At 41.3% G+C, this 27,516-nt stretch overlaps 1 protein-coding gene across 4 annotated transcripts in view; it reads right to left on the bottom strand.

Annotated features, from left to right (window-relative positions):
- UTRN (utrophin) overlaps positions 1-27,516 on the bottom strand; it is a 584,696-nt gene that overhangs the window by 217,440 nt on the left and 339,740 nt on the right. For all 4 annotated transcript variants that reach the window (XR_008598285.1, XM_054999201.1, XM_054999369.1 and 1 more), the window contains exon 54: positions 16,176-16,332. Coding sequence is in view for 3 of the 4 variants with exons in the window: in XM_054999201.1 (XP_054855176.1) it covers positions 16,176-16,332 (157 nt within the window). In the remaining variant the exon portion in view is untranslated. The remainder of the gene's footprint in view (positions 1-16,175; positions 16,333-27,516) is intronic.

Genomic DNA, 27,516 nt, shown 5'->3' with positions numbered 1-27,516 from the left:
TTAAAAATCTAAAATAATAAATAAATAAATAAATAAATAAATAAATAAAAATGCCCCACCCAGCCCCCTGAATAGCCCTTAGATATTTTTACCATAGGGAATAATGGAGAGGGGTTTCCTTCTTTGGGGGCTCATAAAATTGACCTCTGGGGTCCAATCTTTATGAAACTTGGTGGTCTTTAGAAGACAGTCAGGAGTAGATTCCCTCCAAATTTGATGAAGTTTAATTAAGAAATGACTCCCCCAGACCACTGGATATTCCCCGAATTGATTTTCCCATAGGAAACAATGGCCAAAATTTTCTGAATTTCTGCTACATTACCAAACCGAACTATATAAATTAGTTCAGTATTCAGAGAATACCATTTTTTTCTCTGGTTCAGTATTCCCAGTTTGGATTTACTGAAATTTTTTTGTCTGCATAGTCCTATGTGACTAGAGCATTTCAGATTTACCCATTCCTGAAAATAAATAGGTTTTTCCTCGCTCATCATCGGTGGTCTTATCATCAGGAATACAATACTAGTTTGGGGGGGGGGGTTATCTTCCACCCCCACAAATTGTTTTCTTTCAGCCAGTGACCCAAGATCAATACTGCATCCTGAGATGATTTCAATTGTGAGATACAGAGCTGGATGTTATCTGCATATTGATTACATCCAATTCCGTAGCTATGAATGAGCTCTCCTAAAGGTTTTACAGAGGTTGAGTAACCAGAGGGATAAGGAACCTCACGAGATAGTTCCTACTCTGCAAATAGCTGGTCCCCAACAGCTACTTTTTTAGTACGATCCATGAGAAATTATTTAAACCAGTCTAAGGTACATTCCTTGATATCCACCTCTGCTTCCAAGTGCCTTAACAAGATGGCGTGGCCTACTGTATCAAAACTGCAGATTGATCCAGGAGGAGCAACAAAGAAGTATGGCCTTTGTCTACATTCAGATGGAAATCACTAGTCTCTATTCCATAGCCCAGCGTGAATCCCAATTGAAATGGGTACAAAGCATCAGAGTTATTCAAGAAGACCTAGAGTTGGTCAGCTCTTGCTTTCTCAACCACTTTGCCCAGAAATGGCAAATTAGAAACAGGGCAGTAATTGGCCACATCATTTTTATCTAGGGATGGTTTTTAAAGTAACAAACAGATAACTTCCTGTTTGAGTGGTCAGGAGAAGGTGCCCTGGGTTAGTGACTGATTTGTTATAGACCTCAAGAGCTTATTTATGTAGTCTTTACATGATTTTAACATCCAAGATGGTCAAGGATCCAGCATACAGGTAATGACCTTCACAGATGCCATGATCCTGTTAATGTCCATCTCCGTAACTGGTTCAAAGTGGTCCATGCATGAACCAGATAGTGTACTGAACATTTCTTCCATCTCACCTGTAATGCTGCTGGCATCCAAATCAAAGTATATCAGTGCTATTTTTTCATCAAAAACCTGTATGCAAATATAGCGTTCCTTCAACAGAGAACTGCTGTAGCAAGGATAAACTAGTGTCTGTAGTTTCTAATCTCTACACATATCCCTTCTTGGGATCGTACCAAGAACGGATAAGAAAATATTACAGAATAAATATGGTACTCATTGGTATTCGACATGTCACTCTGAAATTTAATTGGTATTTTAATTGCATGTAAAGAAATTATCCTGCAGTAGCCTGCACATATACCATGACTGGCCCATTCTCATCTGTTGTCCCAACGGTGGCAGCATCTGCAGTACTTTTAGGGTTCCCAAGGTTTCTTATTGCAAGCAATGAACCAATTCAGGTTTTCATGTTTATTTGCAAGGAAGCACTATTTTATGGAATACAGCTAAACACAGCCAGAGGCAAAATCAAAGCAGAAAATGTTCATTGAAATTCTAATTTGAATCTTGGAACATATGAAACTGCCTTATACAAAGTCAGAGTGGCTGATCTAAGAAGAATTTTTTTCAGCCTCAGAATCAGGAACTAAGGCCCTTTTCACACTGCTTACCAGGACTCGCAACGATGCAGAACATCGCGCTACAAACGCGGAAAATCACGTTTGTAGTGCGAAACCGCGATTTTCCACGTTTGTAGCACGATGTTCCGCATCGTTGCAAGTCCCGGTAAGCAGTATGAAAAGGGCCTAAGTTACCTTTTTCTAGGGAAAGTAATAGAGCATGTGGTGGTGGAGCAGCTCCGTGTCTTCCTGGATGACTTTTTGCTAATGCAATAGTGGCAGAGAAGAATGCCTTCTTCTCCACCATCACTCCTACCTCATACGCCTTTAAATGGGCTCTACAGTATGCTCCAACTGAGTCATCACAAGTCTTCCCGTAATGTCACTCTAGTTGTCTTCATATCCTCCAGCTCCTCCATGGTAGTAAGTTCTACCATGCCTTCAAGAGATAGTGATCTAACCATGACAAGTCCTCCACCAGGAAGCTGCTCAGCACACAAAAGAAGATCCAGCATGTGTCCTTTTTCATATACTGAGCCCAGCACAACCTGAGGCAGACCCAAGGTTGTCATTGGTGGCCATGAAGTCCTGAGGGAGACATGAAAATGTACCCTCAGCATGTATGTTGAAATACTCAAAGACAGTCATCCTTGTTGTCCTCAACACCAAATCCAAGACCACCTCCATCAGCTCAGTGAGGAACCCTGCTGACAAGCTAGGTGGTACACTAATAGGATCCCATATCTATTCCTGGTTCCCAACACAAATTACATACAATCAGAACATGCCTCTATCTGCACTGGTTTTCTAGTGATAAAGTATCACTGAAAAGAAATGCTACCCTTCTTTCATTCTCTGGTTTGAAGTTGGTAGACTTTATACCCTTCCAGGGTCATTTGTATCCAATAGACCATATCAGATTCATCCAGCCAGATTTTAGTCAAGCAAACCAGGCCTACCTGTTCCTCATGTAACAGATCATTTATTAGAGAGATCTGGTTATTGTACAACATCAAGGTCAAAGTGGAACCACTTGAAAGAGCCTTGCCACCCACCATATCCCCTCTTATTTCTCAACAAAACTTTTCAGGGCCGCTTACAGAAAAAACACAAAACAATAAATGATCTATAAAGTTCTTGAGGACTAAGAGAGGTATGAAGTATGGTTTCTAGTCACCGCAATATGATTGTAAACTATGCTAGATACATGAAGGAAAGGGCAGTCTATAGAAATAGAGCAGAGCTGGCCAAACTGCAGCTTGGGAGCTGCATGCAGCTCTTCTAGACATATTGTGCGGCTCCTAAAGGTCTCTGAGCATCACCATGCCTGTACAGTTTATTTTAGTGGGGAAGGAGGGGGAAATAGGCAAGCTTGCAAGCTCCTTCCCTCCACCAGAGGATGCCATGAGAAAATGCGGGAAAGGGAACAGCTCAGCAGGGGATCTCATGTCCGGAGGCTCCACGTGCCCAGCTGCAGTGGCAGCTGAAGCAAGAGTTGAGCCAGAGAGCCAGACAGCTGGACGGCCGAGGCACACACATGCACCGCTTCCCTTGGCCAGGCAGCTGGGCTGACAGTGGCAGGTATAGTGGAGGGCTGGCATGGCTGAGCTGGACTGGAGATGTGGCCATGGCGACGAGCCAAGAGGTTGCTGGTGGACAGGTAGGCAAGGCAAGTGATCCCAAAGCTTCCCTCCCTGTCTGTTTGATCAAAGTTTGCAGAGTGAATCCTTTGCACAGTGGTTTACACAGGACGCACATCTATCCTTCCACCGTGTGTGTGAATGAGTGAGAGGAGAGTCCAATCTGTCTTCAGAGTGAGCCGGGGGGGGGGATGCCTGTAGTGTGTTGTGGTGGTGGTGGTTCCTTTCCCTTCCCAGGAAATGATGGGAGGGGGTTAAGTTAGTGGCCAGGTTGCCTTTGCAGGAGCTGGGGGGAAGGAATCCATCTGTGGTTTTGTGTTGTTCTCCTCAACTTTTATATCCCCACCAATGATGCCTTTTGATCTTCTTTTCTCTCCCACTTCCAAGCCTTTTCTATTTTCTTATCCTCTCACCACATATACATTTTAATATTCCTCCTTTTCAGATTTTTCTTTCCATGTCTTTCCCTTCCTTCCCTCCTTCCTTCCTTCCTTCTGTCTTTCCTTCCCTCACTTTCCTTTTTCCCTTCTTTCTTTCCATGTCTTTCATATTTTTAGTAAAAACATTGGGGTTGCCAGGTCTGACTCTGAAAATACTTGAGAATTTGGGGGGTGACACCAGGAGACTTTGGGGGTGGTGCCTAGCAAGGATGTGGCATCACTTTTGTGATGCCATGTCCTGTGATGTCACTTCCCAAGCTCTACCACTTCTGATGATGTCACTTCCAGCATACAGCACCAAAACCCCATCCCTTCCTGTGATGTCACTTTTAGGGCACTCCCCCAAACCCACCTCTTCCTCTGAAGTCATCATGTCTTGTAGCTCTCAAACATCTGTTTATTCTATGTGGCTCTTAGATTAAGCAAGTTTGGCCACCCCTAAGATAGAGGATACAAGTAGTCAGTGTCCTGATGGCTGCATAGGGATTTCAACCATCATGAACAAGGAAGAAGAAAATAAAGCCTTTTTCAGATGTCATGTCATAGCTAGAAATATAGGGGAACTGTTGCTGAATTTGACCAAGAAGATCATAGGTCTTTTTCCATAGAAACAGGATTAGCCTGGCTCCATAGCTAGACATGCCACAAGGTGTTTAGAGGTCTAGAACAGAACCTGGGGGAGGGGTACGAAACAAAAAAAATAGCACAATCTATAGATTGTATAGATTAGAACAGCCATCTAATCTATATTGATATACAGACAGAGAGACAGACAGACAGACAGATATTGAGGCCCAAATGCAGAGACTGTCTGGGAATAACAGGAATGTCCAACTTTATATAAACTGAAGATATAATTCAAGGATGGGTTTATTGGCTGAGGGCTAAAATATATTCATATGTATAAGTAACTTACAATGACTAATTTTACAGACTTTGTTAACATGTAGCAAAAATGAACTAACAAGTTTACATACTTTAAGAAGATGTTTCAAATAAAGATAAACCTGTCTGGTGTTTGAAGTTATAAGAGTAGTTAGCCTAGAATATGACCCCTTTTAAAGCGGGACAGTTACTTATTGTTAGAGAAGATTATTTTGAAATCCAATAACCTGAATTGATCAGAAGCTTCTTCCTAGAAGGGGTTACTTGCTGTGACTTGCTTATCTTCAGGTAAGATTTTTTCTAGGACTCATGTAATTGCGCTCCTTTAATGATCTACGTAATTATAATGAATGGTATAGTTTTCTGTTGATTGAACTAATATTAAGAATGCTGACTAATCATGTTTTAATAATAAAGACTTAGAATGGAAGCAGAGATTCTGTAATTGTATTACTTGGGTACAATACTCAGTAACGAACCTAAAATGTTATTTGTGGTGTAACTTTTGCCAGGAATTAAATATTTCATATAGGAAAGCTAACTAGATGCTTAGGTCTTTTTAAGTGCACACCTGTATTTGAATCAGGGCTGCCAGAATCATCCAGAACAGTTGTATCTGGTAGGGTGTACTGAAGCTGAAAATATACAAGTGCCTATTCACACAGAACAGCAACTTCACATGTCCAGAGGATTGTGGGTATCATGCTCCACCAGTAGGTGCAGCTGGATACTCCCAAACATAACATTTGAAAAAGACTGGGGACATAAGAAAATTGGAGCTAAAAGTTTCCTAGAGGATGACTAATTCATATTCTTCACTGCGTTCTGCATTGTTTTCAATCTTGCCACCTATGTTACTTCAACTTGTACTTCAGATTCTGATGTTTAAGAAGTGTGGCATATTATTTCCTGTGCTCTCATACCAACCTGACTTACTTTTTTTGTATTTACTGAAAGGCAGATATACCTTGAAAAGCTACATAACAGCATTTTAAAAAGCAACAGACATTTTTAAACCTGTGCACATGGTCCCATAGATGCTTTGCTTATGTTTTATTTATATTAGCTCATACATTTGCTAACAAACCAGCTCTACAACAGACTAAGAGAATAATGGGTTATTACCAAATTACACTATGCAATCACTGGAAGGGGACAGCACCTGCCCTGGAATAAAGTGGTAACACTAATGATAGAAAGATGACAAATCTTTATGAAGTCAAACAACTTGGAAGAATACACGATTATTAATAACTACTATTTTTCAGTGCTACTATCCCTTGTGTCTGTAGAGTCTCCATATATAAACTTCTTTACAGAAACTATAACTGCTGATAATACAACCTAAGGACAAATTAAGAAAATGAATATATATTTTTCTAGTGCTCAAGCACATTGTGGTAGCATACAAGTGCATCAGGCAAACAAAGCTAAAATTGCATCACACTATACTTATTTGCATAGTGCTTTTAAAGCAATACTCTAGGGACACTGAACAGAAGGAGAGAGCCATTAAATGAACAACATTAAAAAACTCACTGTCATTACTTATTTTCAAGTGAAAACAACAAATTAAAACTGTAAGAAGTTGCAGGAAGTATCTTGAAGCAATGGAATTAAATAGGGCCAAGTGTGTGGACAGAAGAATTATAAAATACAAATGGGGATCCACAAGGAACTTGGAGGGGGCATCCTATTCCCCCATCTTTGCTTCCTCCTCTCTTCCCCATTCCTTCTCTCACACAGTCTCTTCCCTTCTTTCATATAGGCTCTGCCTTCTTCTCCACCCCCTGCTCACTCTTCCCTACCCTTCTCTCTCTCTCTCTGGCTTTGGCCATCAAGCCAATAACTTATCAGATTGGTTGCCCATCAGCAGCAACACCACCATTGCTGTTCATTCCTCTTCTAACTGCCTGCCTGGCTTTCATGTCGGTGGTGGGGGACAGCCCCATTCCTCCTCCCCACTCACAGAGGAGTGGTGAAGCTGGCTTCACACGCAGAGGGTGCCAGTGACTCTCACTCCTCCTCCCCCTGGTTGGAGTACTGCCACTTCATGGATGAGATACTGCTGTACCCACTCCTGTCCGGCCCACCAGCCAGAAGATGAGTGGTGGGGCTGGCTTCAATAGCCTTGGGGGCTCCCACTTTCTGAATACATGGGGATCCCCTCAAGTTTGGAGGAAAAACTTTCTTTTCTCAACATGGCCTCAAACAAGGCCATGTTAAAAATTAGATACGTTGATCAGTACTGAATAAAGAAGGACATTTAGATATTGTCAATAAGTGCTATATACTATATTCTGTATACTGTAAACTGCTTTGGCTTCAGAATGTTGTTGTTGTAGTAGTAGTAGTAGCAGCAGTAGTGTTACTCTGTAAAAATAATTACGGCTAATAAGAACAGCAACATTCAATATCACTTTATAGGAGACAACTTTATTTATTTGTTTGTTTTGTTTCTTAACAGAATTTATACCTCCCTTTTCTGCCTTGTGATGGTGTTAGAAGTCCTGTTTAGGAGGCTTACCCTGGAACATATTTTGTGTGACGTGGGCAGGGGTGTTACCTGGATCAGCCACTATACTCATCACCCCTCTTTTTTGCTCTTTTCATTCCATCACCCATACCCCCAAACATTGTGCCTCCGAATCTGAACATTTGATTTTTAAAAGTTCATCTGACCCATTTGATATCCACATTTATAAATAATTATTGCCTGAACAGTAAAAATTTCACAGCAGTTAATGTAGACAGTCATAGATTCCCCTTTTAGCGATAGTCATATGAAAAACTGGCCTTTTAGCATCAAACAAGACAAAATGGAAACCACGTATCTTCCATTGTCTTTTAAAGCTATTATTTCAGAAACATGAGGCTGCAATTCGGAGCAGGGCTATGCTGGCAGCAGAAATGAGATATAATCATTTTTCATTGCACAGTTTTCTCTACACAACCACTTCTTACAAGGAATATGAGCTGGGCTAACAAGAGTGTATGGGAGCAATTTTGATATGCAAAACTGTGGAGGGATGGAAGGATTACCCACCTGTCTTCCTCTCCTTGTACAATCTTGATCCAAACTGATGTCCCACTAGCCTGAAATTTAGCTTTTAAAGATGCAGGGAAGACTCTGTCATTGATTTTGTCTGTTTTGATCATGACAGAAATTGTACTACAGAAGTTGTATTCTGACAAAACCCACACAACAAAGACTAGTTATAAAAAGAGTAATTACAACATTAGTATACTAAAAAGGTATAATTCAACACAACACCAGCAACACAGAGCGTTCCAGCATTCCAACTGGGAATACTAATTTGTCTCTGGCAGGTTTCTTTAAGGCAGTAAATATTGTCTGTTATAAAAAAGGTAAAGTCAGAAAGTAGTGATTCAAATCTCATCCTCTATCTAAATATTTGTATAATGTATATTGCAAAATGGGTGTTTATTAAAACTATCATACCTCTTAAATGAGACCCACTGGCTTTACAACCGTCTGAGCTAAAAAAGCATGATAACTTAAACATTAAAGCTTTTTAAAACACATTCCCCCAAGACAATAGCAAGTTTCTTCACATGGCATGAGAAATAGTTAAAGCGAGTAAAACACTACCCATTGCGAGAACGTTACTGAGTGGAAAGTAAATCTAGCCCCTTTATTAAATGCCATCACAAAAACTGAGATCTGTTGCTTTCTGTAGAACCACTATACAGTCTAAGCATTTTTCACATATAATGTTATCAAAGTGCAGCAGTTTGAGTTCCTCATGAAATGCAGAGAGATATTTAATACTGTGATGTTTTAGTCTTCTTTAGATGGCCAAGTAATGATGACAAAGAAACATTGTTATGGATCTTGTAAGTGTTTTTGAACTTTCATTTATGAAGACAAATGAATTTACTAAAAAAACCAAAAAACAAACCCACCAGCCATTTAGCAGTGGCAGTCAAAACAAAAGGCAAATTCAAAGTGTTCTTTTTCAGCTCCCATTTGTTTCAGTTAGGCTTAGATATGAGTTTTGGGGAGGGGGGGTGAATTGTTACCATTAGAGGGATATTACAATAATTTTTAGCAATATATACAAGCTCTTTAATAACATTTTAAGATTTAAGATGTGCTTCAGGACATTAAAGTACATATTCAGTAAAAATACACAGGATAGAAATAGCATAGGTAAATAAACTCAGGGTTTTTTTAAAGTCTTGTTTACCCCTTCATCCAGATCATTGATAAAAATATAGAAAAGTACCAGGCCCAAAACCGAGCCTTGTGGCACCCCACTGGACACCTCCCTCCGATCTGATGAAACACCATTGACCACCACTCTTTGGGTGCGGTCCTCTAACCAGTTCCCTATCCACTGAACTGTCCTATAGTCCAGTCCACAGTTTTCCAGTTTACTCATTAGAATGTCATGGGGAACCTTATCAAAAGCTTTACTGAAATCCAGGTAAATCACGTTGACAGAGTTCCCACAATTCAGTAAGCTCGTCACTCAATCAAAGAAGGAAACCAGGTTGGTCTGACAAGATCTGTTGGGGACAAAACCATGTTGACATCCCTGGATCACTAAGTGGTCCTTCAGATGCTTACAGATCAATCCCTTTAAAATCTGCTTTAATATCTTCCCAGCAACAGAAGTCAGACTGACCGGCCTGTAGTTTCCCGGGTCATCCTTTTTCCCTTTCTTAAAGACTGAGATAACATTCTCTCTTCTCCAATCTTGTGGCACATCCCCAGTCCTCCAGGAGGCTTTGAAGATGATGGACAGAGACTCTGCGAGTTCTCTAGAAAGTTTTTTAAGCACTCTTGGGTACACACCATCCGGCCCAGGGGATTTGTATTCATCCAGTGCAGCCAGGTGCCTCTCCACAACCTTTCTGTCAATGTCGACTAGCCGCCCAGGTGTCCTGTCATGTCTACTACCATCTCTAGATGGGCTCAAGTTCTTCAGGGAGAAAACAGAGGCAAAAAAGACATTAAGCCTGTTGGCTTTTTCTCTGTACTCCATCAGAGTTTCTCCTTCCACTCCCAACAGCGGTCCAATTGCCTCTTTTACCTTGTGTTTGCTTCTCACATATCTGTTAGAAGCTTTTCTTATTGTAGCAAGCTCTCCTGGCCAGACCCAGCTCATACTGAGCTTTGGCCTCTCTGATGGCTGATCTGCAGTACCTAGTAACCCTCATATACTCCTCTTTAGAGGTCTGTCATTCTCTCCGTTTCCTGAACATTTCCTTTTTCTCCCTTAGCTTATTCTGGAGCTCTCTGTACATCCACATAGGTTTCTTGGAGCCCTTACCATGTTTCCGTCTTGCTGAAATAGTGAGGGCTTGAGCTTGCAAAAGGTCATGTTTGAGAAGAGCCCACCCTTCACTCGCTCCTTTCCCTTCCAGCACACTCCCCCACGGAATGACTCTCATCAAGCCTCTGAGTTCACTGAAGTCGGCCCTACGAAAATCTAACCTGTGAGTCTGGCTACAAATTTCCTTGGCCCCCCCACAGCAACTGGAATTCAAGGAGGACATGGTCACTTGCCCCTAAGGTCCCCACCACCTTCACCCCATCTACCAATTCTTCCCTGTTGGTTAATATTAAGTCTAGTATGGCCAAGCCCCTTGTAGCTTCCTCCACCATTTGAAAAAGGAAGTTATTGTCCAGGCAGGACAGGAAGTTGCGTGAGTCTTGTCGCTTTGCTGAGCTTGTCTCCCAGTACTCATCGGGGAAGTTGAAGTCACTCATAATTATAAGGTTCTGATTTCTGGATACTCTACTAATCTGTTCAAGGAGGGCGGCATCCATTTCCTCTCCCTGGTCAGGCAGTTTGTAGCAGATTCCAACAACAATGCCCTTTGTCCTTCCTTTCCTTATTTCCACCCATATACTTTCCACCGGGGTGTCAACCACATTCTCCAGAACTTGCTGACAATCAAGCCCTCTCCTCATATACAATGCTACTCCGCCTCCTCTTCTACCCATCCGGTTTTTCTTGAACAACTTGTAGCCATCCACCACCACATTCCAGTCATGGGAATCATCCTACCAAGTCTCAGTAACTCCTACTATATCGTAGCCCTCTGTTTGCAAGAGAAGCTCAAGCTCATCCTTCTTATTACCCATATTTCGGGCATTGGTATATAAACACTTGTAGCCTTGTACCTTTGTTTGATCTGTCCTACTCAGGTGGGCCCCTGCTGTTATCACTTCTTCATTCAAATCCCCTTGTTGATCGTCCCCTTCCCCTTGCAGCAACAGTTTAAAGCTCTCCTGATAAAGCTCTCCAGGTTCTTTCCAAACATATTCTTCCCTGACCTTGATAGGAGAAGCCCATCATGTGCTAGATAGCCTTCTCTAAGGAAACTTATCCCGTGGTCTCAGAACCCAAAGCGCTCCTGCTGGCACCACCGTCTCAGCCAACGATTCACTTCGAGTATGGTCTGCTCCCTTTGCATTCCTCTTCCTTTGACAGGAGGGATAGAAGATAATACCACTTGTGTCCCCACTGTCTTCAACTGTCTTCCAAGAGCTTCATAGTCCTCTTTAATTCTTGCAATGGTATTCGCGGCTGTGTCATTAGTTCCCATGTGAACCAGCACAAACAGGTACTGATCAGTTGGTCTGATCAGTTTCGGCAGTCAGTCTGTAATATCCTGAATTCTGGCTCCCGGCAAGCAACACATCTCTTGGAGTAGGGGATCTGGCCTGGACACAGGACGTTTCATATTCCTGAGCAAAGAGTCCCCGATGATCACCACCTTCCATTTTCTTCCACTTCCTTGTGGCCCCATGTCCTCTTCACTCCCTCCTCCAGGTTTTTGTGGTTCTCCTTCCACTCTCGTCTCTGTCACCATCTCAGGCACCTCAAAATGATTCTTGAGCTCCAGTGGACCAGAGCATCGCCTTAGTCTACGTCTTCTGGTTTGTACTGCAGAACTGAGAGGAGGCTCAGAAGGGAGATCGACTCTTCCTTCTTCTCTTGGACGTTTTTCTTTATGCTTGTGCAGAGCCCCCAGACTCTTCTCAATAAAATCCTTCCCTTCCTTGATTTCCTGAAGGATGGTGATCCTCTCCTCTAGGATTTCTGTAAACAGGAACTATAAACGATACAAATAGGGAATGTACTGATTTTATTACAGTATGAATAACTCCTTCATCTGCAGCCATCTCCTATTTCTACCCCAGGACATTTGCTTTATTATAAAAGGGTTAAATGGACCAAAAGAATGGATGATAATACTACCCAACCTGCTTAATATTTTGATTGAGCTCAACCAACGAATAACAAATAATTAAGCAGGAAAAGAGGAAGACCTAAAACGAGATGGCTTGACTCAATAAAAGGAGTCACGTCCTCCAGTTTGCAGGATCTGAGTAGGTCTGTTAGAGAGAACGTTTTGGAGGTCTTTTGTTCATAGGGTTGCCATAGGTCAGAGACGACTTGACAGCACATAACACACACAATGCTCACAATATATCTCATTTTGTGGTAGGGTATGAGCTTTCGTGAATCACAGCTCACTTTTTCAGATACAGCTAAAACGTGAGTCTGTAGTACAGTGGTTAAGTGGTTTGGCTGAGAATCAGTATTCTACTGGTTCAAATCCCACTACTGCCATGAGCTCAGAAGGTGCCCTTGGGTAAGCCACTCCTCTCAGTCCCAGCTCCCCAGCTGTATTGTGGGGATAATAACACTAACTTGTTCACTGCTCTGGGTATGGCACTAATCTGTCTAAAAGAGCAGTATATAAGCACAGTTATATATTGGAAAGTGGAGTTATTTCACCGCGTGTGAGTGCGCTGAGAGAAGCACCTGAGATTTCATGATTTGCCGTTGGATTTATGGATAGAAGAACAAGACATAAATGCCCCTGAGGAAACAGTGTGAAACAAGCTGAGCGACTCTTGCAAGTGGCTTGTTGGGCAGAGGGAGGGGAGACCAGTCAGGTCCCCTCTTTCACGTGTTCTTCTCATTTATGAGAGTTACTTATCAAGTAATCACAAAGAAGTGTGTAAGGTGTCTACCCGCAGGCAATTGGATTTATTTTAGGAAAGACAATTTTCCACACGATCCCTTCAATCACGTCGGGAGTTTCGTGTCTTGCAGTGCACTGAGAAAAAAAAATTTGGAAGAAAGATGAACTACATACTTAAAGGTGAATAATTCTACCTTGATGCACTGCGAGATCAAAATTATTTACATGGAAAATTGACACACGGACTAAGAATTCACACGGTCTGAAATTCAGTTGAATAGTGGCATAGATGTATTCAAATGTATGATATGTATGACTATGTATATGGTTGTAAACAATTTTCATGAATGAATGTATTACTTGACATAACATTGATTTGTTGATTTTGACCCAGGGGTTTGTATTGTAACTCTTTGGCTGTTCCTTGGGCTTTGCCTGCTCTATCCCCCTCTTTTTGGCTTAATAACAAATAAATGACAACAGCCAGTGAATGACAATAGCAGGTGTGATTGGATTAGGTGGGATATGCAGAGGGGGAGTAGGTGCAAAGAAATCAGCATTGGTAATGAGACTGGAAGCTTAGGTCTCAATTCAGTCCAAGTAGATGCATTGTCTTGAGTTTGCATTCACCTGGATTGAATTGAGACCTAGTCAAAGCTGACTCCTATTGTAGAAATACACAGAGAATCTGTCACAGCCAAGGCACACTCCCAAATGCAAGCTGAGCTCATCCCAGAGAAAGCCCAACAGAACCAAATTAAAGCACAGGAATGAATCCCAGACCAACATCACATCAGAGAATCACAACTATGCCACCTAAACCAAACCGAAGCAAACAACACTGTTGCAACTTAGCCCAAAAGAACTAGTGTCATTCACAGCAGCCAGCAACTGAGTTGAGCCAGTGGGGAAACCCCACAGAATAGAACCAAGCAGTGCCCAAACACAAGCACAAGGCATTCCTTTGCCTCAGCTTGCTTCTGTTACTGCATGTTACAATAACCAGTCTTCAAGGTTACTGTTGCAAGGATCAGCATAGCTAATTGGCAATCTTGAAACAGGGAAAAAATATGGGCCAAATGTAGATAGTAAAAAGCATTGTTGGTCACAGCACAGACCTCATTTTCCATGTCAAAGTTTATTCTAATAGGGCTCCCAATTTCTCTGTGATGTGTGTCAAAGAAAGTTGGTGATTAAGATCATCCCCAATGCATATGCCTCTCAAATTATTTTAACTACTGGACAAATGGCATCAGTCAATGATCCAGGGCAGTTATGGCAGCATCTCACAGCTTACTTAATGATATAAAATACTGTTATCAGCATTCTGAGAAGAATCCACACAGAAACTCCAGACATCATAATTAATGGGCATCATTATATACAATTAGGGGTGTGCACCCCCTTCCCAACATTTGGTCAATCCAATTTTTTTTACCAAATCAGAGGGAAAAAATGGATTTCCCCAAATTCCAAATTTATTACCTAGGGCTAGGGCAGCCGTAGTACAAAATGCTTCAACCTCTCTGATATCAGGAAGAGCTGCAGTAGGTTTACCAGCCAGTGGTTGGCAACTGGTGGAAATATGGGGAGCAAGGACAAGAGAGTGGAACAACAAATGCACATAATTTGCAATACTTGAATTGGATTCCCCTTGGTTTCTGATTCCAGTTCAAGGTACTGACACTTAACTGTAAAACTGCTTATAACCTGGAGTTCCCATACCTGAAGGGTTATTTCTTCTGGTATGAGTGCATGTGGCAGCTTCACACAACATAGGAATGTCTTTTGATTGTTCTGATTAGACTTGGGCATGAATCGGAATACGAATCAAATTTTGTGACGAATCAAGCCGATTTGTGTATCGCGAAAATGGGGTTGCGTTTTTCACAAAATCCACTACTTTGGAGGCCGATTCGTTCGATTTATGAATACTTTATGATGTCAGACAGGCTGGCACCAATCCATTGATTCCCTAGGCAACATAGGCCCAGAATGTCTGCAGACTTTTTGTTGCCATGCAAACCCCAATCTTAGCCCACATAATCTTGAGAGGCAGCTCTTCTTGCCAACCTGAGAGCTGAGCAAAGCTACAAATAACAAATTACATGTGGTGGGTCTGCACAAGTTTACCTGGGAACTGTAGTCAGAGACTCCCTCTCTGTTTCCCTTCTCTGTTTTTAAAAATGAGATGGTGGAGTAGCAGCGGTGGTAGCAGCCTCAGCAGCTCCTTCTGCCACTGCTCACTGCTTGCCAGCTTCAGGATCCCTTCCCTGATGCACTACCTCCCGTACTCCTGCTGCTCTGACACGCCCCCAAGCTCCCCGGAGCGGTTCCTGAGTGGATCCGCTCTGCTCAGCTTTTCCTTCGAGAACTTGGAGGCGAGAGAGCAGGGCATGTCAGAGCAGCAGGAGGACAGGCAGATAAGGAAGAATCAGCAAAGAGAACCTGAAGAGAGGAAAACTCAAGCAGATCCGCTCCGCTTGCCTTTTCTTCCAGCAGCGGCAGAAAGCAGGAGGCCAGGAGGATGGGGGGGGGGGAAGTCAGCAAAGAGAGCCTGAAGAGAGCTACTTGGAGGGTGGTGGGAGGGGAGCCTGCTGAAGTCTCCCTGCGAGTTTGGCATCTCTGGGTATGAAGGGGGCTGTTGTAGGGCCCTGGGATCTGACAAAGCATGAACCTAATGAATTGTTTTGCGAAACGAGACAATTTTGTGAAAGTTCATGTTTTGTGGAATGCAATGAACCACGAAACTCAGGGTTTTTTCCCCCCTTTCGTGCCCATCTCTAGTTCTGACCCCCATAAGTGGTGTATTCTGCCACTTCCCAATTGCAGGCAGTTTCTGTGGATGCTCTGATATTGTGGACTAACCTCCCAGAAAAAATTAGAATGTCTCTCTTGCAGCTTTGGTGAGCTTATAAAACAAAATTCTTTAGAAGAGTCTTTGGCTCCTTAAGGGAGATTGCTTGAAAGACACAACTCTCAATGTTGGAATTTATTTAATTTTTCTGCTTGCTGTTTTGATTCTGTTGTTCTGATGTTACTGTTGTTACTGCCTGTTGTGCTTCCAGTTATCTGGGAGAAAGGCAGGCTCATAATATTTTAAATAAATACCAGACGTCTCTCCTTGCATGTGAATAGGAAAAAAACAGAAGTCCATTCATTTTCACAGTTGCTTCCTTATCTCTAAGTAGATATAACCATGCTGTACAAAAGTTTGCATAAAAGCCAAATACCACACACACATGTTGTCTGTTTAGAAACTACTTCTAATATGGAAACTATATTAAAAGGTAAAAACTCACCTTACAGTAGTCATACTGTTGCTGTAAAGCTGGTATATCCCCACCAATAGGCATTTGCTTTTTAAGTTCTTCATCTTTCAGATTCAGCCATTTGATAAGCTCTTCCAGTGATGTCAGCAATTTATTCCACTTTTCTGTGCTTGCCTCCAAATGAGCCCTACAATGACATATATAAAGTCTTGTATTGCATTAAGGATGGACTACATTTTAAAGGACAAACCCTAACCAGTATGAATTGAGGATATTTTCTTAAATTGTTAATGCAATTAACTGCTCAACTGGTCTATTAAATTCAACAACTTGAAAACATTTTGCACATGAAAAGCAAAGGAATCAACTCTGAAAAAGTGCAATCTGCAGATGTCAGAATGATATTTAATGGCACCTGAATGTATATAAAATCCTACTAAATATCCAAATGGATGAATGAAATCCTTATTTCCTATTTTTATTTAGGATTCTAAAACTATGCAAATTACTAACTCTCAAAAGTTTATGCCACTACTGTATCATGTATTTACACTTACTAGTAACAAACAAAGATACCATGCTTTAAAATCAAGAACTCAGATTTTTATGAAGATAGTTTCAGATAGGTAGCCATGTTGGTCCGCAGTAGTAGAACAAGATTCAAGTCCACTAATACCCAAAGACCAGCAAGATTTCCAGGGCATAAGCATCAGATATCTGACAAAGGGAGTGTCGATTCTTGAAAGCTTTACTCCTGGAAATCTTGTTGGTTTTTAAGGTGCTACTAAACTTGAACTTTCCTCAGACTTCTATGAAAGGCTGATACAGAATGTCAGAGGGACAAAAAGGCTGAAGTTGACCGTTTGAATGTACAAACTGTTCATGTCCACATTATTTATTGTATTGCTGAATCAATTAATTGATCAGCATTGTGCTGTAATTCAGCTAACAGAATATGCTATTAGCATGGTTACTCATGTTAATGTCAAAATAGTTTCTCACTCTCTTGCATATGTGAAACTACAACAAGCAGGAAATGTTATCACATATCAACACAAGGAAATTGCTTTAATCTTCTCAGATCACTTCCTTCTTACTGTTTCTAACAATGTACCTAATGCATTTTAGATTTAAAATTTAGATTTTAGATTTCGATAAGTTTCTCTCTATTTTCTAGAACGGATGGAAATATAAATTTGTTTGGTGAGGAATGTAGACCTCCAATGTAGACCTATCAATCCCGTGATGTATTAATCCCGGGCAGTTGGGGTCAGCATGACAACTTCTACTACTACTACATTGCCCGTGGAAAAGAAATGAGTAATCACACACATATACAGTACTACATGTAAGGGTACCTCTCTTAGGTGTTCATGAGTTTGGACAAATATTTAACTCAAGGAGTAACTTGACTACTATGGAATGAAATGTCAAACATATCAGTTGGGAAGCATTTCGTGACAGGTTAAATCCAATAGAACATGCATTAATAATTATTATGCATATGACTAGCTGCTTCCTCTCCTTTTCTGGCTCACTTTTTGCTTCCTCTCCTTTTCTGGCTCACTTTTGTTAGCCTCTAAAATCCCTGTGGGTTCTCCTCCCCATCCCTTCTCTTCCCTAGCTTATTGGAAAGTACCTAGCCAAGCTCCACAAAAAGTAATCTTTTCTTCTCTTTCAACATTCTACCTTATACCTTAGGATAGAGTCTGGTTCCAAGCTATTATAAGCCCAAGGCTGCCATTGTATTGTGAAAGGAAAAGTTTAGTAATATATATCTCTGCTCCTCTTTCCCTCTGTAATTTAACTACTATTGGGGGTTGCTGCTGCTCTGGACCCTGACACAAAGGTGTTTTGTGTGTTCCACTTACGCTCATGCCCCACTTCACTGTGTACTCTCAAGTGTGACATGCATCCACACACTTACCTGCTACCCTTCTCCATATATAATTTAATTTTCTATTAGCCTTAGTTTGGAACTGCCCAGATAGGTTGTCCTTGCTCCCTTCTTGCTCTACTTTCTTGCCCTTACCCTCTTCTTAAATGATATACACATACAATGTGTGGGTGCTTGAATTATGATCTAATGTTGAGTATTATTACTGTATGCTTGATACCATCATGACTACTTATTTCCCCCAATAAACATTCTCTAATTTCGCAACCAACATTTCTGTATTTCTTCCAAGAATTGCCAAGTATAGATGCAAAGTCAGCAGCTGTTTGGAGTGAGAGGCAGCAGAACAAGTTTTCTTACTTATGTTCAGGCTACCTTAGTGTGAAGTTGGGATCAGACTGGACAGTGGGTTTGTTCATATGGACATGTGTCTAAAGTACACCTATAGCAACACGGTAGCTTGCACATTCTTCAAGCAGGCAAGCAAGATATATTAACAATTTATACATAGTCTTGGTGGTGAAGAGACTAGATAGCCCCTTACGCTTTGAGTGTTTTCTTTTATATTTCCACACCAAAAGAATTCCTGCCTATTTGTTTGCACAGGCTTCTAGATTAGCCGAGTTGGGAATCAAGCTTCAAAGACATTTCAGATACTCGGAAATCCTGAGGTTACCATCCAACTCCTGTGCAATTGTAGCCCCTGAAGAGGAAGCTACAAACTCAAAACCCTTTGCTCAGCTGCCATCAACCACATTCCTAAATTCTCCTCCCATTTTAGATCAACAAATTCCTCCCAATCTACCTCCACCAATGAAAGCACTGGGTCTGAAATTACCACATTCTACTGACTCCTGTTCTAAACAAGACAACTTAATGTCAAGGGCTCCTGGTACCATATTTGACTTGGAAAATATCTGTTCTAACTGCCCTGAAGAGGAGGTGAAATCTAATGTACTGTCCTCATTTGCTCTACTTCCAGCATGCGACCAGGACAATTTGATCAGTTGGCTCGTGACCTTGATAAATTACCTGAAAGCCATTAGATGTGATGTGATGAGAAGTAGCCAAGGGTTTAGACCTGAGTCTAGCCCCTTTAAACCTAGGCTGGATCCCTCCCACAGTGTGGATGCTACATCTCTGTATTCTATACCTCTGGAAGTTAGCCACTCTGGAACCCTCTGTTAACTTAGTAAAGAAGAGTGGTGCTACTAATGTGAATGTGTCAGCAACTACTCCTGAACTAAATACGATAACTGCATACCCATCTAGCACCTCAGAGAGAAATACATCACCATTTCTACTAGAGGGGCCTGTCTGTTCAAACTTCCATCCTTGTCAGATGCCTCCTCTTCCCTCTTGGTTTACAACTACAGAGAATAAAGAGTACACAAATGACATGCCTGTACCTACCTGCTCTTCTTCTAAATTCTGACTACTGGTTGCCCCTGAGAACCTCAGAGTGATGTCGTGGAACATAGTGGGCTGGTACTCTAAGCTGGTGGATAATAGTTTTGAACATTACCTAAGGTATTCTGATGTCATCTTTCTCCAGGAGACTTGGTGTTTGGAATCCTCCCCGCCTGTCCTCCAAGGCTTTCATTCCATCATAACCCCAGCTATTAAATCCAGCCCATATGGGAGGGCCAGTGGCGGTTTAGTGACTTTCATTTCTAAAGCCCTAAGGGCAGACTTTCAGCCTTTACCCTGGTCAGATTGTAATTATTTTCAGGTCATCCTAATCTCTAGCATATATTTAGGCCACTTACTTTGTATTAATGCATATATGCCTTCATGTAAACACCCCAAGTTTTGGATCCATACTTGAAATTCTGTACAGAGTGTTATGGAGAAAGCTGAAGAATGCTATCCAAATGCTGACATCCTCCTTACAGGAGATTTTAATGCTAGGGCTGGCCATGGTATCAATAGTTATTGTAAGAAGGAACAAATTCATTTAGAGGACCACTGGTTTCTCCCGTGGTCCTCACAGGATACAACCATGAATAAAAGTGGTGTCCTATTTTTAAACTTGGCCCTTAGATTTGGGTTGTATAGCCTTCACAGCTCAAAATTTGACATCTCTAATGGGCCCTTTCCCTTTCTATGTTCCTTTGGTGCCAGCTCTATTGACCATACTTTACTCTCTTCCTCATTATTATCAAGAATTCAGTATTATGATATTCACAGTAGATCTGAAAGTGACCAGCTACCCCGGGTTTTGTTCCTCACTGCCCTGATGAATCTTCTACTTTCACTTCCTTCCCTTAATGTAGGCTTAAAGCAATGTAAACAACACTTAGCTTGGAGTGTCACCTTAGATGGGAAAATTAAAAGTATTCTTAACTCTCAACAACTATTGGCTCTAAAATTTCTTTGAATTCTCCTGGCCAAGATATTTTTGACATCTATGCCCAGGTTACCTCCTTGCTAACTCCTCTTCTGTCCACTGACAGATAAGTTAGCTCAGGCTTCTCCAGGAAGTCCTGGTTTGATTTAAGACTGCAGAGTCATGAGGCATCTATTATGCACATTGCAAAATAGAGCTAGAATATTAAGAACTGATTCCACACTCAAGTCCCTGGCTCAATTTCGTTCCTATTATAAGCAATTCTTGAAGGAGAAAAAAACTTACCTATAATAAATCCCAATGGGAAAAACAGCCTTTCCATTTTACAGAAAAATGATCAGAAGTTTGGGAAATTAATTTCCCTAGAGATGTAAAGTTACAATTTTAACACTGACATGCCCATCCTGTCTGATCAGTGGTTCTGCCATTTCTACATTCTTTATAACAGTACCCAGGATGAGCTGATTGCTGAATATCATGTCCCAGAACCCATAGCCCTTCCCTTATGGGCCCCCGTTACATGCTCAGAATGTAGACAGATGATGGAATCACTATCATCAGGTAAAGCCCCTGGGGAAGATATGGTCCCTCCAGAGGTGTTCAAGCAAAACTCACAGTGGTGGAGCTCAATTCTAGCCAGACTTTTTTCTGAAAATAATTTAACTTGTTCCATCCCAGTAAATTTTAAACAAAGCATTATAATCCCTATATATAAAAATAGTAATAGGCAAGACCCAACAAATTATCATCCTATCAGTTTATTGGACACTTCACTTAAGCTCTATACCCATCACCTATTGTGTAAATTGGAAGAGTGGGCAGATGCAACTAAATTGTTTCATCCTGGCTTTCAAAGAGGCCACAGTACCATCGATCATTGCTTAATCCTGAAAGACCTGATTCATAAATATTTTAATAATAGTAAAAGATATTTCTATGTTGCTTTTGTGGATATCAGCCCTGCTTCTGATTCCATTGTGAGCTCTAGACTCTGGTCCAAACTGGCTAACACAGATATAGATTGGAGACTTTTTAGAATTTTGAGAGACCTGCATTCCAATATTTCTGTGAGGATAAGAGTAGATGCTCAAGGTGCACTTACGGATCCTATTCCCTTGAGAAAGGGTGTTAAACAAGGTTGCCTATTTGGCCCCTTTCCTGTTTAACTTCTATATAAATGACATTGTTTTGGCTAGGAGTTCCCAGACATCCCCCCGCCCTCATTGGCCGGAAGAAAAATTACCGTACTATCATATGTTGACAGCATGGCGATCATGTCATTCACTCAGACTGAACTTGGAAGGAAGTTAAAGAGACTGGCAGATTATTATGAAGGAGAGGAATTAAGAATTAACTACAACAAAACCAAAATAGTAGTTTTGGCAACAAAGTCCCTAAACTTACTTGGTCAGTCAATAAGCAATAGAACAATGTGCTTTTTTTCAAATATCTGGGTATAACTTTTCATGTGCCTCAGTTATGGCAGGCACACTTCAATCACACATTATTATCTGCGCAACACTCTGTGGGAGCTATTATTAAATTCTCTTTTTCGAAGGGCAGGCAGTTAATTCCATCAACTTTGAAAGTTTTCCAGGGTAAGGTTACTGCTAAGCTCCTTTATGGGGTGGAAATATGGGGGTGGAATGCAAAAATATTACCTCAGTTAGAAACCATTCAAAATTCCTTTTTAAGGAAAATCCTTGGCCTCCCCCAGGGAACCCCTGTGACTTACCGAAGACTTGAGGTTGGTTTACCCTCTATCACATCCACAGTGCATTTGAGGTTACTGAAATACTATTAAGAAGCTTGTCTATATTTCAGATGATCACCTGGTAAGCTATTGTTTCTAGTACTATAAGGACGTGAACCTGTGGCCTAAATTATTCTGCACTATTTCCCAGTTGTATTCTCTGCCCTCGCTGGACGTTGTTAAGTGCTGGAATTTGGGGGACATGCATGAGTGGATTGTTGCCCAGGATGCCCTTCGAGATATCAGCCTTGCTGGGCAATCTAAATTTTTGCCTTGGTACTCATGGTTTAAGAAAAATAAAATTTTCTCCTGCTATCTGGCTGATCTCTCTAATGCCTCCATGAGACAGGCATTTACACAAGCCCGTTTTCAAACCATGCCATCTGCTTATCTCCAGGGCAGATTCTCAAATCTACCCCTGGAATAGTTCATTTGCTCTTGCAATTCAAAACAGGTAGATGGTATTGTTCACTATATCTTACATTGCCCTCATCACAAGTCTATTCATAAGAAATTTTTTTACCCATTTCTTACTAACTTTTCTGGTACACAGGAAGATTGTATATATTTTCTATTGGCTGACACCATTCCAGAGGTTACCTTCAAGGTGGCTAGTTTTATCCTTTTATCAATTAATTTAAGGAAGAAATTAGCCTTGGTTGTTCCCAATAGAATTTTAGCTAAATTATAATAACTATTTTATACATCATTCAAGGCTTATTTTTATGTAATGTTTAAGATATGTACATATATTTATTGTGTCTTCTGTGAGGTTATGTATTAATTTTGTATGGCTGTTTGGATGTTATGGCCTAGGGCTACATTAATAAACTTTGTACTTGTACATAGTCTTGGAAGAGATTCACCTGTTTTATTTTGGTTAATTGATTCTGAATGCAGTCTAGATACCATAGCAACCACTGTCTTCCCAGCCTCAACAATAGTATATTCAAATTACTCTTCAGATCCATGTTTTGTCAGTCACAACTGGCCACAAGTGGAAACTGTAAAACTAATGTATTTTGGAAGGATTCAAAAAGTATGAGTATCTACAGTTCCATAATATTCACCAAAAAGAGCCCCAAAATAGTTCTGCATGAATATGTAAATAGCAGAGAATCCAAAATGAGAATGAAGAGACATACTGACTTCCTGAGCCTAAAAGAACAATTTTTGTGGCCGCAGGTTTTTCCAGCATAAGAACTGCTGGTTGAATGTCTCTTGCTGGCAAAGTACTACTGATCCCTGGAAATGTATTTATCAGTAATCTCCTGGAGCCTATCCAGCAGCACTTATCTGTAGATAGTTCTGTCTCTCAAATCTGTACCACTTTAAGCAACTGAAAAACTGCTTCACCCCATGCAAAAAGACAGCCTCGTATACCATTTGAGTCCACTTCAGCCTGTGTTAAGGGTTTAAGTGGCAACATGAGGCATCTGCTAGCTTGCCAAAGAAGGTAAAATAACTGCTCAGTGCTGCTTTTCAAGTCAGGGCTGATGAAAAAGGATGCAAGACCAGAAATTTTTATTTCCTCAAATAACAACAGTGTGCTTATATACCACCCTTCTGGACATATTAGTGCCACTCTCAGAGCAGTGAACAGTGTTATTATCATCTGCACAATACACCTGGGGAGTTGGTGTTGAAAGGAATGGCTTACCCAAGTCCACTTGCAGAGTTCATGGCAGTAGTGGTAAGTCAAACTAGCAGAGTGCTGATTTACTTAACCACTATGCTACAGCAGCTCTATAGGAATGACAACCTATAAGGCACAAAATACACACAAGAGCTGTATGTTAGATCTAATATTTGTGGTTTTCCTGGATCTTCTATTTCAGGTATGGCACAAAGTGAGAGATGTAAATGAGGGGTGAGACAGAGGGAAATATGGCTACCATTCAGAAGAAGAAAAGAGTAAATGTAGCATAGCGGAAAGAGTGTCAGATTTCACTAGGGAGACCTGATTTTACAGCTCTGAAAGCTTGCTGAGTGAGTCTGGAACTATCTTCTCTACCTGCTTAATCCACACCTTTCAGAATTAATGTGATAGTAAAATGAGACAATAACAAGGTATGCCACCTATAGGTATTGAGGGTGAAGGGTAAGAAAAATAAGTAATAAATAGATAAAAGAAACAACTAAAGTAACTTTTCCCCAAACCTACCCTTAAAATAATCACACTCTTAGAAAGAGTTGAAGTCAGACCCCCTCCCCCACTTAGTCCAGCCTTTTGCTATATAATTGAGGAAGCATCAAATATTTCCCCTCATATCAGCCCACATATTACAGACTATAAAAGGAACAGAAGCAGAACAGCTATACTGCAAAAAGTAATAGCAAAACAACCCTTAGCCTTAGTTATAGACCAAGTCTGACATTCAAGAGGTCTTTTTTATTTTTCAAAGGATTATTTATTTGTCTGTTACTGTTGATAATTCAGTAATTGCATTTAACTCTCTATCACGGTTGAAGCAGCTCAGTGGCTGTCATCTCTGGATTTCAGCTACAACATAGCAGCTGAAAATGTCATCTGCACATCACGTTCCATGGCTATAAACATATTCAACAAACTATAAAGCTATTTTAAACAGGGTTTTTACACACCCTTCATAATAATAATCAATACCTCACCCACAGACTCCCATGTGGGAATTAACGACTGGCTGAAGTAAAAAACGACTGGCTGAAGTAAATGACTTGAGGGCAGCTTGAGCCATTAATTTTTCCCAAATGATCATTAATCCCAAAGAAAGACTAAGCTGCTCAATTGTTACTGCTGGAACTTTGCAGCTGCTGATTAAAGCATTAACATATAAATGGCTCTTCATCTGTTTCTTGTTGATTTGTGAGGGAGGCTTATGGAAGTTAGACATTAACAGTACTCAGTTCAACAACTTACATGTGCCAACCTCCCAAGCTCTTTCTCAAAAAAGAGTTTGCCCAATGTGGGTATAGAAATCCAATAATTTTGGCTTTAAGGAAATAATTGTTTTACTGTACTTTTAATTTGCATTATGATTGCCAGGGCTTTGAACCTAGACAGAGAATAGCATTCTGTTTTGAATACTCCTCTGAAGACAGCAAAACAGGTACTCCCAGTGAGAATGTTTGCTACAATCACAGTTAAGATTGGATGTCAATTACATAATTTTTTCAGGTAGACATTTCCTATAACTTTACCCTTAACTATTGTTCCCAAAACCTATTTGCATCACTCTCATTATAATTACTGCTTATTTAAACTATTTATATATCATCTTTTCATTAATAGTTTCCACAAAGAGCCTCCACTAATTCTTCAAATATAAAATATAACACCAACTCTAAAATAAGAATCAGCACTCATAATGCTATAAAATGACAAAACAAAATGGCAAATAAAACCAGGTTAACCATAAAATCATAATGCAGCAGATACCAATCAAGCAAGCAGGACTACAGATTAGTAAAAATTCTTTGAAATGGAAAAGTGTTTGCTTAACACCAGACACACACACACCCAAATCCAGACACCAGGTGCAGAGAAAGGGGAAGAGCATTCTAACAGCAAGGAGGAAACACTGAGAAGGACCAAGCCCTTCTGGCCAGTTACCTCAACACTGAAGATGGAGGAGGGGCCACAGGGCACCCATCAAAGGTCAAGTGAAGCTTAACTGTAGTGCTCAGGCAAGTCTATATGAAAGTGATTGAGCCTTAGAGGAATTTGGCTCTGAGACAGATAACCAGTACACATCTGCTACTCATCCTAAACTTCTGATTCTTTGAATGTTCCACATTACTGCCTCCTGTGAGTTTCCCAGTCCCATTACCCTGTGACAGCTTTTAACTTTAAACGACTGTTTAGAATGTTTTGACCCAGTAGGCCTGAGTGTCTGCTTTTAGATTCTTGTGTAAATCTGCAAAGTTCAAAGCCAGTAGCACCTTAAAGACCAACAAGAGTTTCCAGAGTATAAGCATGTGAAAGTCAAGCTGCCTTGTTCACATACAAGTAGGAATGGAGATCTGAGTCTTTTTATCCTAATTAGAAGGTGGGTGCTGCAAAGAAGGAAGATAGGAGGTACAATGTGAAATGTAATTAGCTTGATCAAAGCAGGGAAGGAAAAGCATAAAATTAACATTTGTAGTGAGAGAAGAACCCTATCCTGGCTGGTGACAGCAAGAAGCCTCATAAAGTTCTCTTTGCTGAGGCTGTTTCAGGAGCATCACCCCCAGAGATGCCTCAGGCAGAAGTTGGCACTGGCTCCCCCTCCTCCAGCTGTTGTGACTCAGCAGTGTGAGGATGAGCAGCATGAGGTGTCCTTTAGGGTGGACTTGAGGAACATGAGTCTTTCAATCCTCAAGTTGACCCTAGGAAACTAGAGGAGAGGATCGCCACTGGTAAGCCTTCCCTAGTTTCCTTTGTGGCCAGTAGCAGGCATTTCAGGGACAGGCAAGGGGAGAGGCTGGAGGTGGCAGAAGAAGAAAAGATAGAGGAAGTGCACCCCAAGGTGCTGCCATGATAACTCCTCACCCTCGGCCTTCTCTTTCTACCCTTCCTAGACACAGCGTGTCTGCCCCCAGTGATTCACAGGAGACAGTTCCTGTGCTACCTGTAGCTGCAGGGCAGAGTAGGTTTCCCTAAACCTCAACAGTCTGGGAGAATGGAGGACCCCCGCTATGAACAGTGCCAGCTATGTAGGGCCCAGAACAATCAAGGGAAAGATCTGAATAATCTCTCAACTACCAGACTCATGAAACACTTGAAGAAGCACCACCAAGCAGTGCTTCTTTGGGAGGAGAGAGACATTGGTGCCTCACAGCCACCAACAAGCCAGGAAGGAGGTCATCCTGTGACCATCTTTGGTGATCTCTCCCACAGGTCTCCTGTATGGAAGGAACACCAAGCATCTCAGATGGAGATGTTTGGTGAGGCGGCACTAACGTGCCAAGAGAGAGAATCTAGAGTGCAGGGAAGAGGGTCACTCATCTCATCACTGAGATGGTTGCTGCAGATGGACATCCTTTATATACAGTCAAGAATGTCAGCTTCCTTTTCTGCTTTCACAGGCTGCTCCCCTTGCTTGCACCACACTGAGCAGGACCATGGTGCCCTCCATTTACAGGGCTGCCAAGGACTATGTGAAGGCACATTTGTCCTCTGCTGCTGGAAGAAGTGTGCACTTCACATTGGACATCTGGACCTGCGCTCAGTTGCAGTATGCTTACCTGTCGCTGACTGCGCACTGGTAACCCAACAACATTCTGGATGGGTGTGGGACAACCAGCATCAGGAAGGGTCAGATGGGGGGGATCATTGAGCTGCTACTGTCAGGCTTTGTTCCATGCTGAGGTTCCCAAGAAGGTGCCCATGGCAGCCAACATCTCTGCAAAC

Source organism: Eublepharis macularius, chromosome 1, assembly GCF_028583425.1.
Source record: "Eublepharis macularius isolate TG4126 chromosome 1, MPM_Emac_v1.0, whole genome shotgun sequence".
NCBI classification, from domain to species: Eukaryota; Metazoa; Chordata; class Lepidosauria; order Squamata; family Eublepharidae; genus Eublepharis; species Eublepharis macularius.
This window is presented reverse-complemented; position numbering and strand designations above follow the sequence as displayed.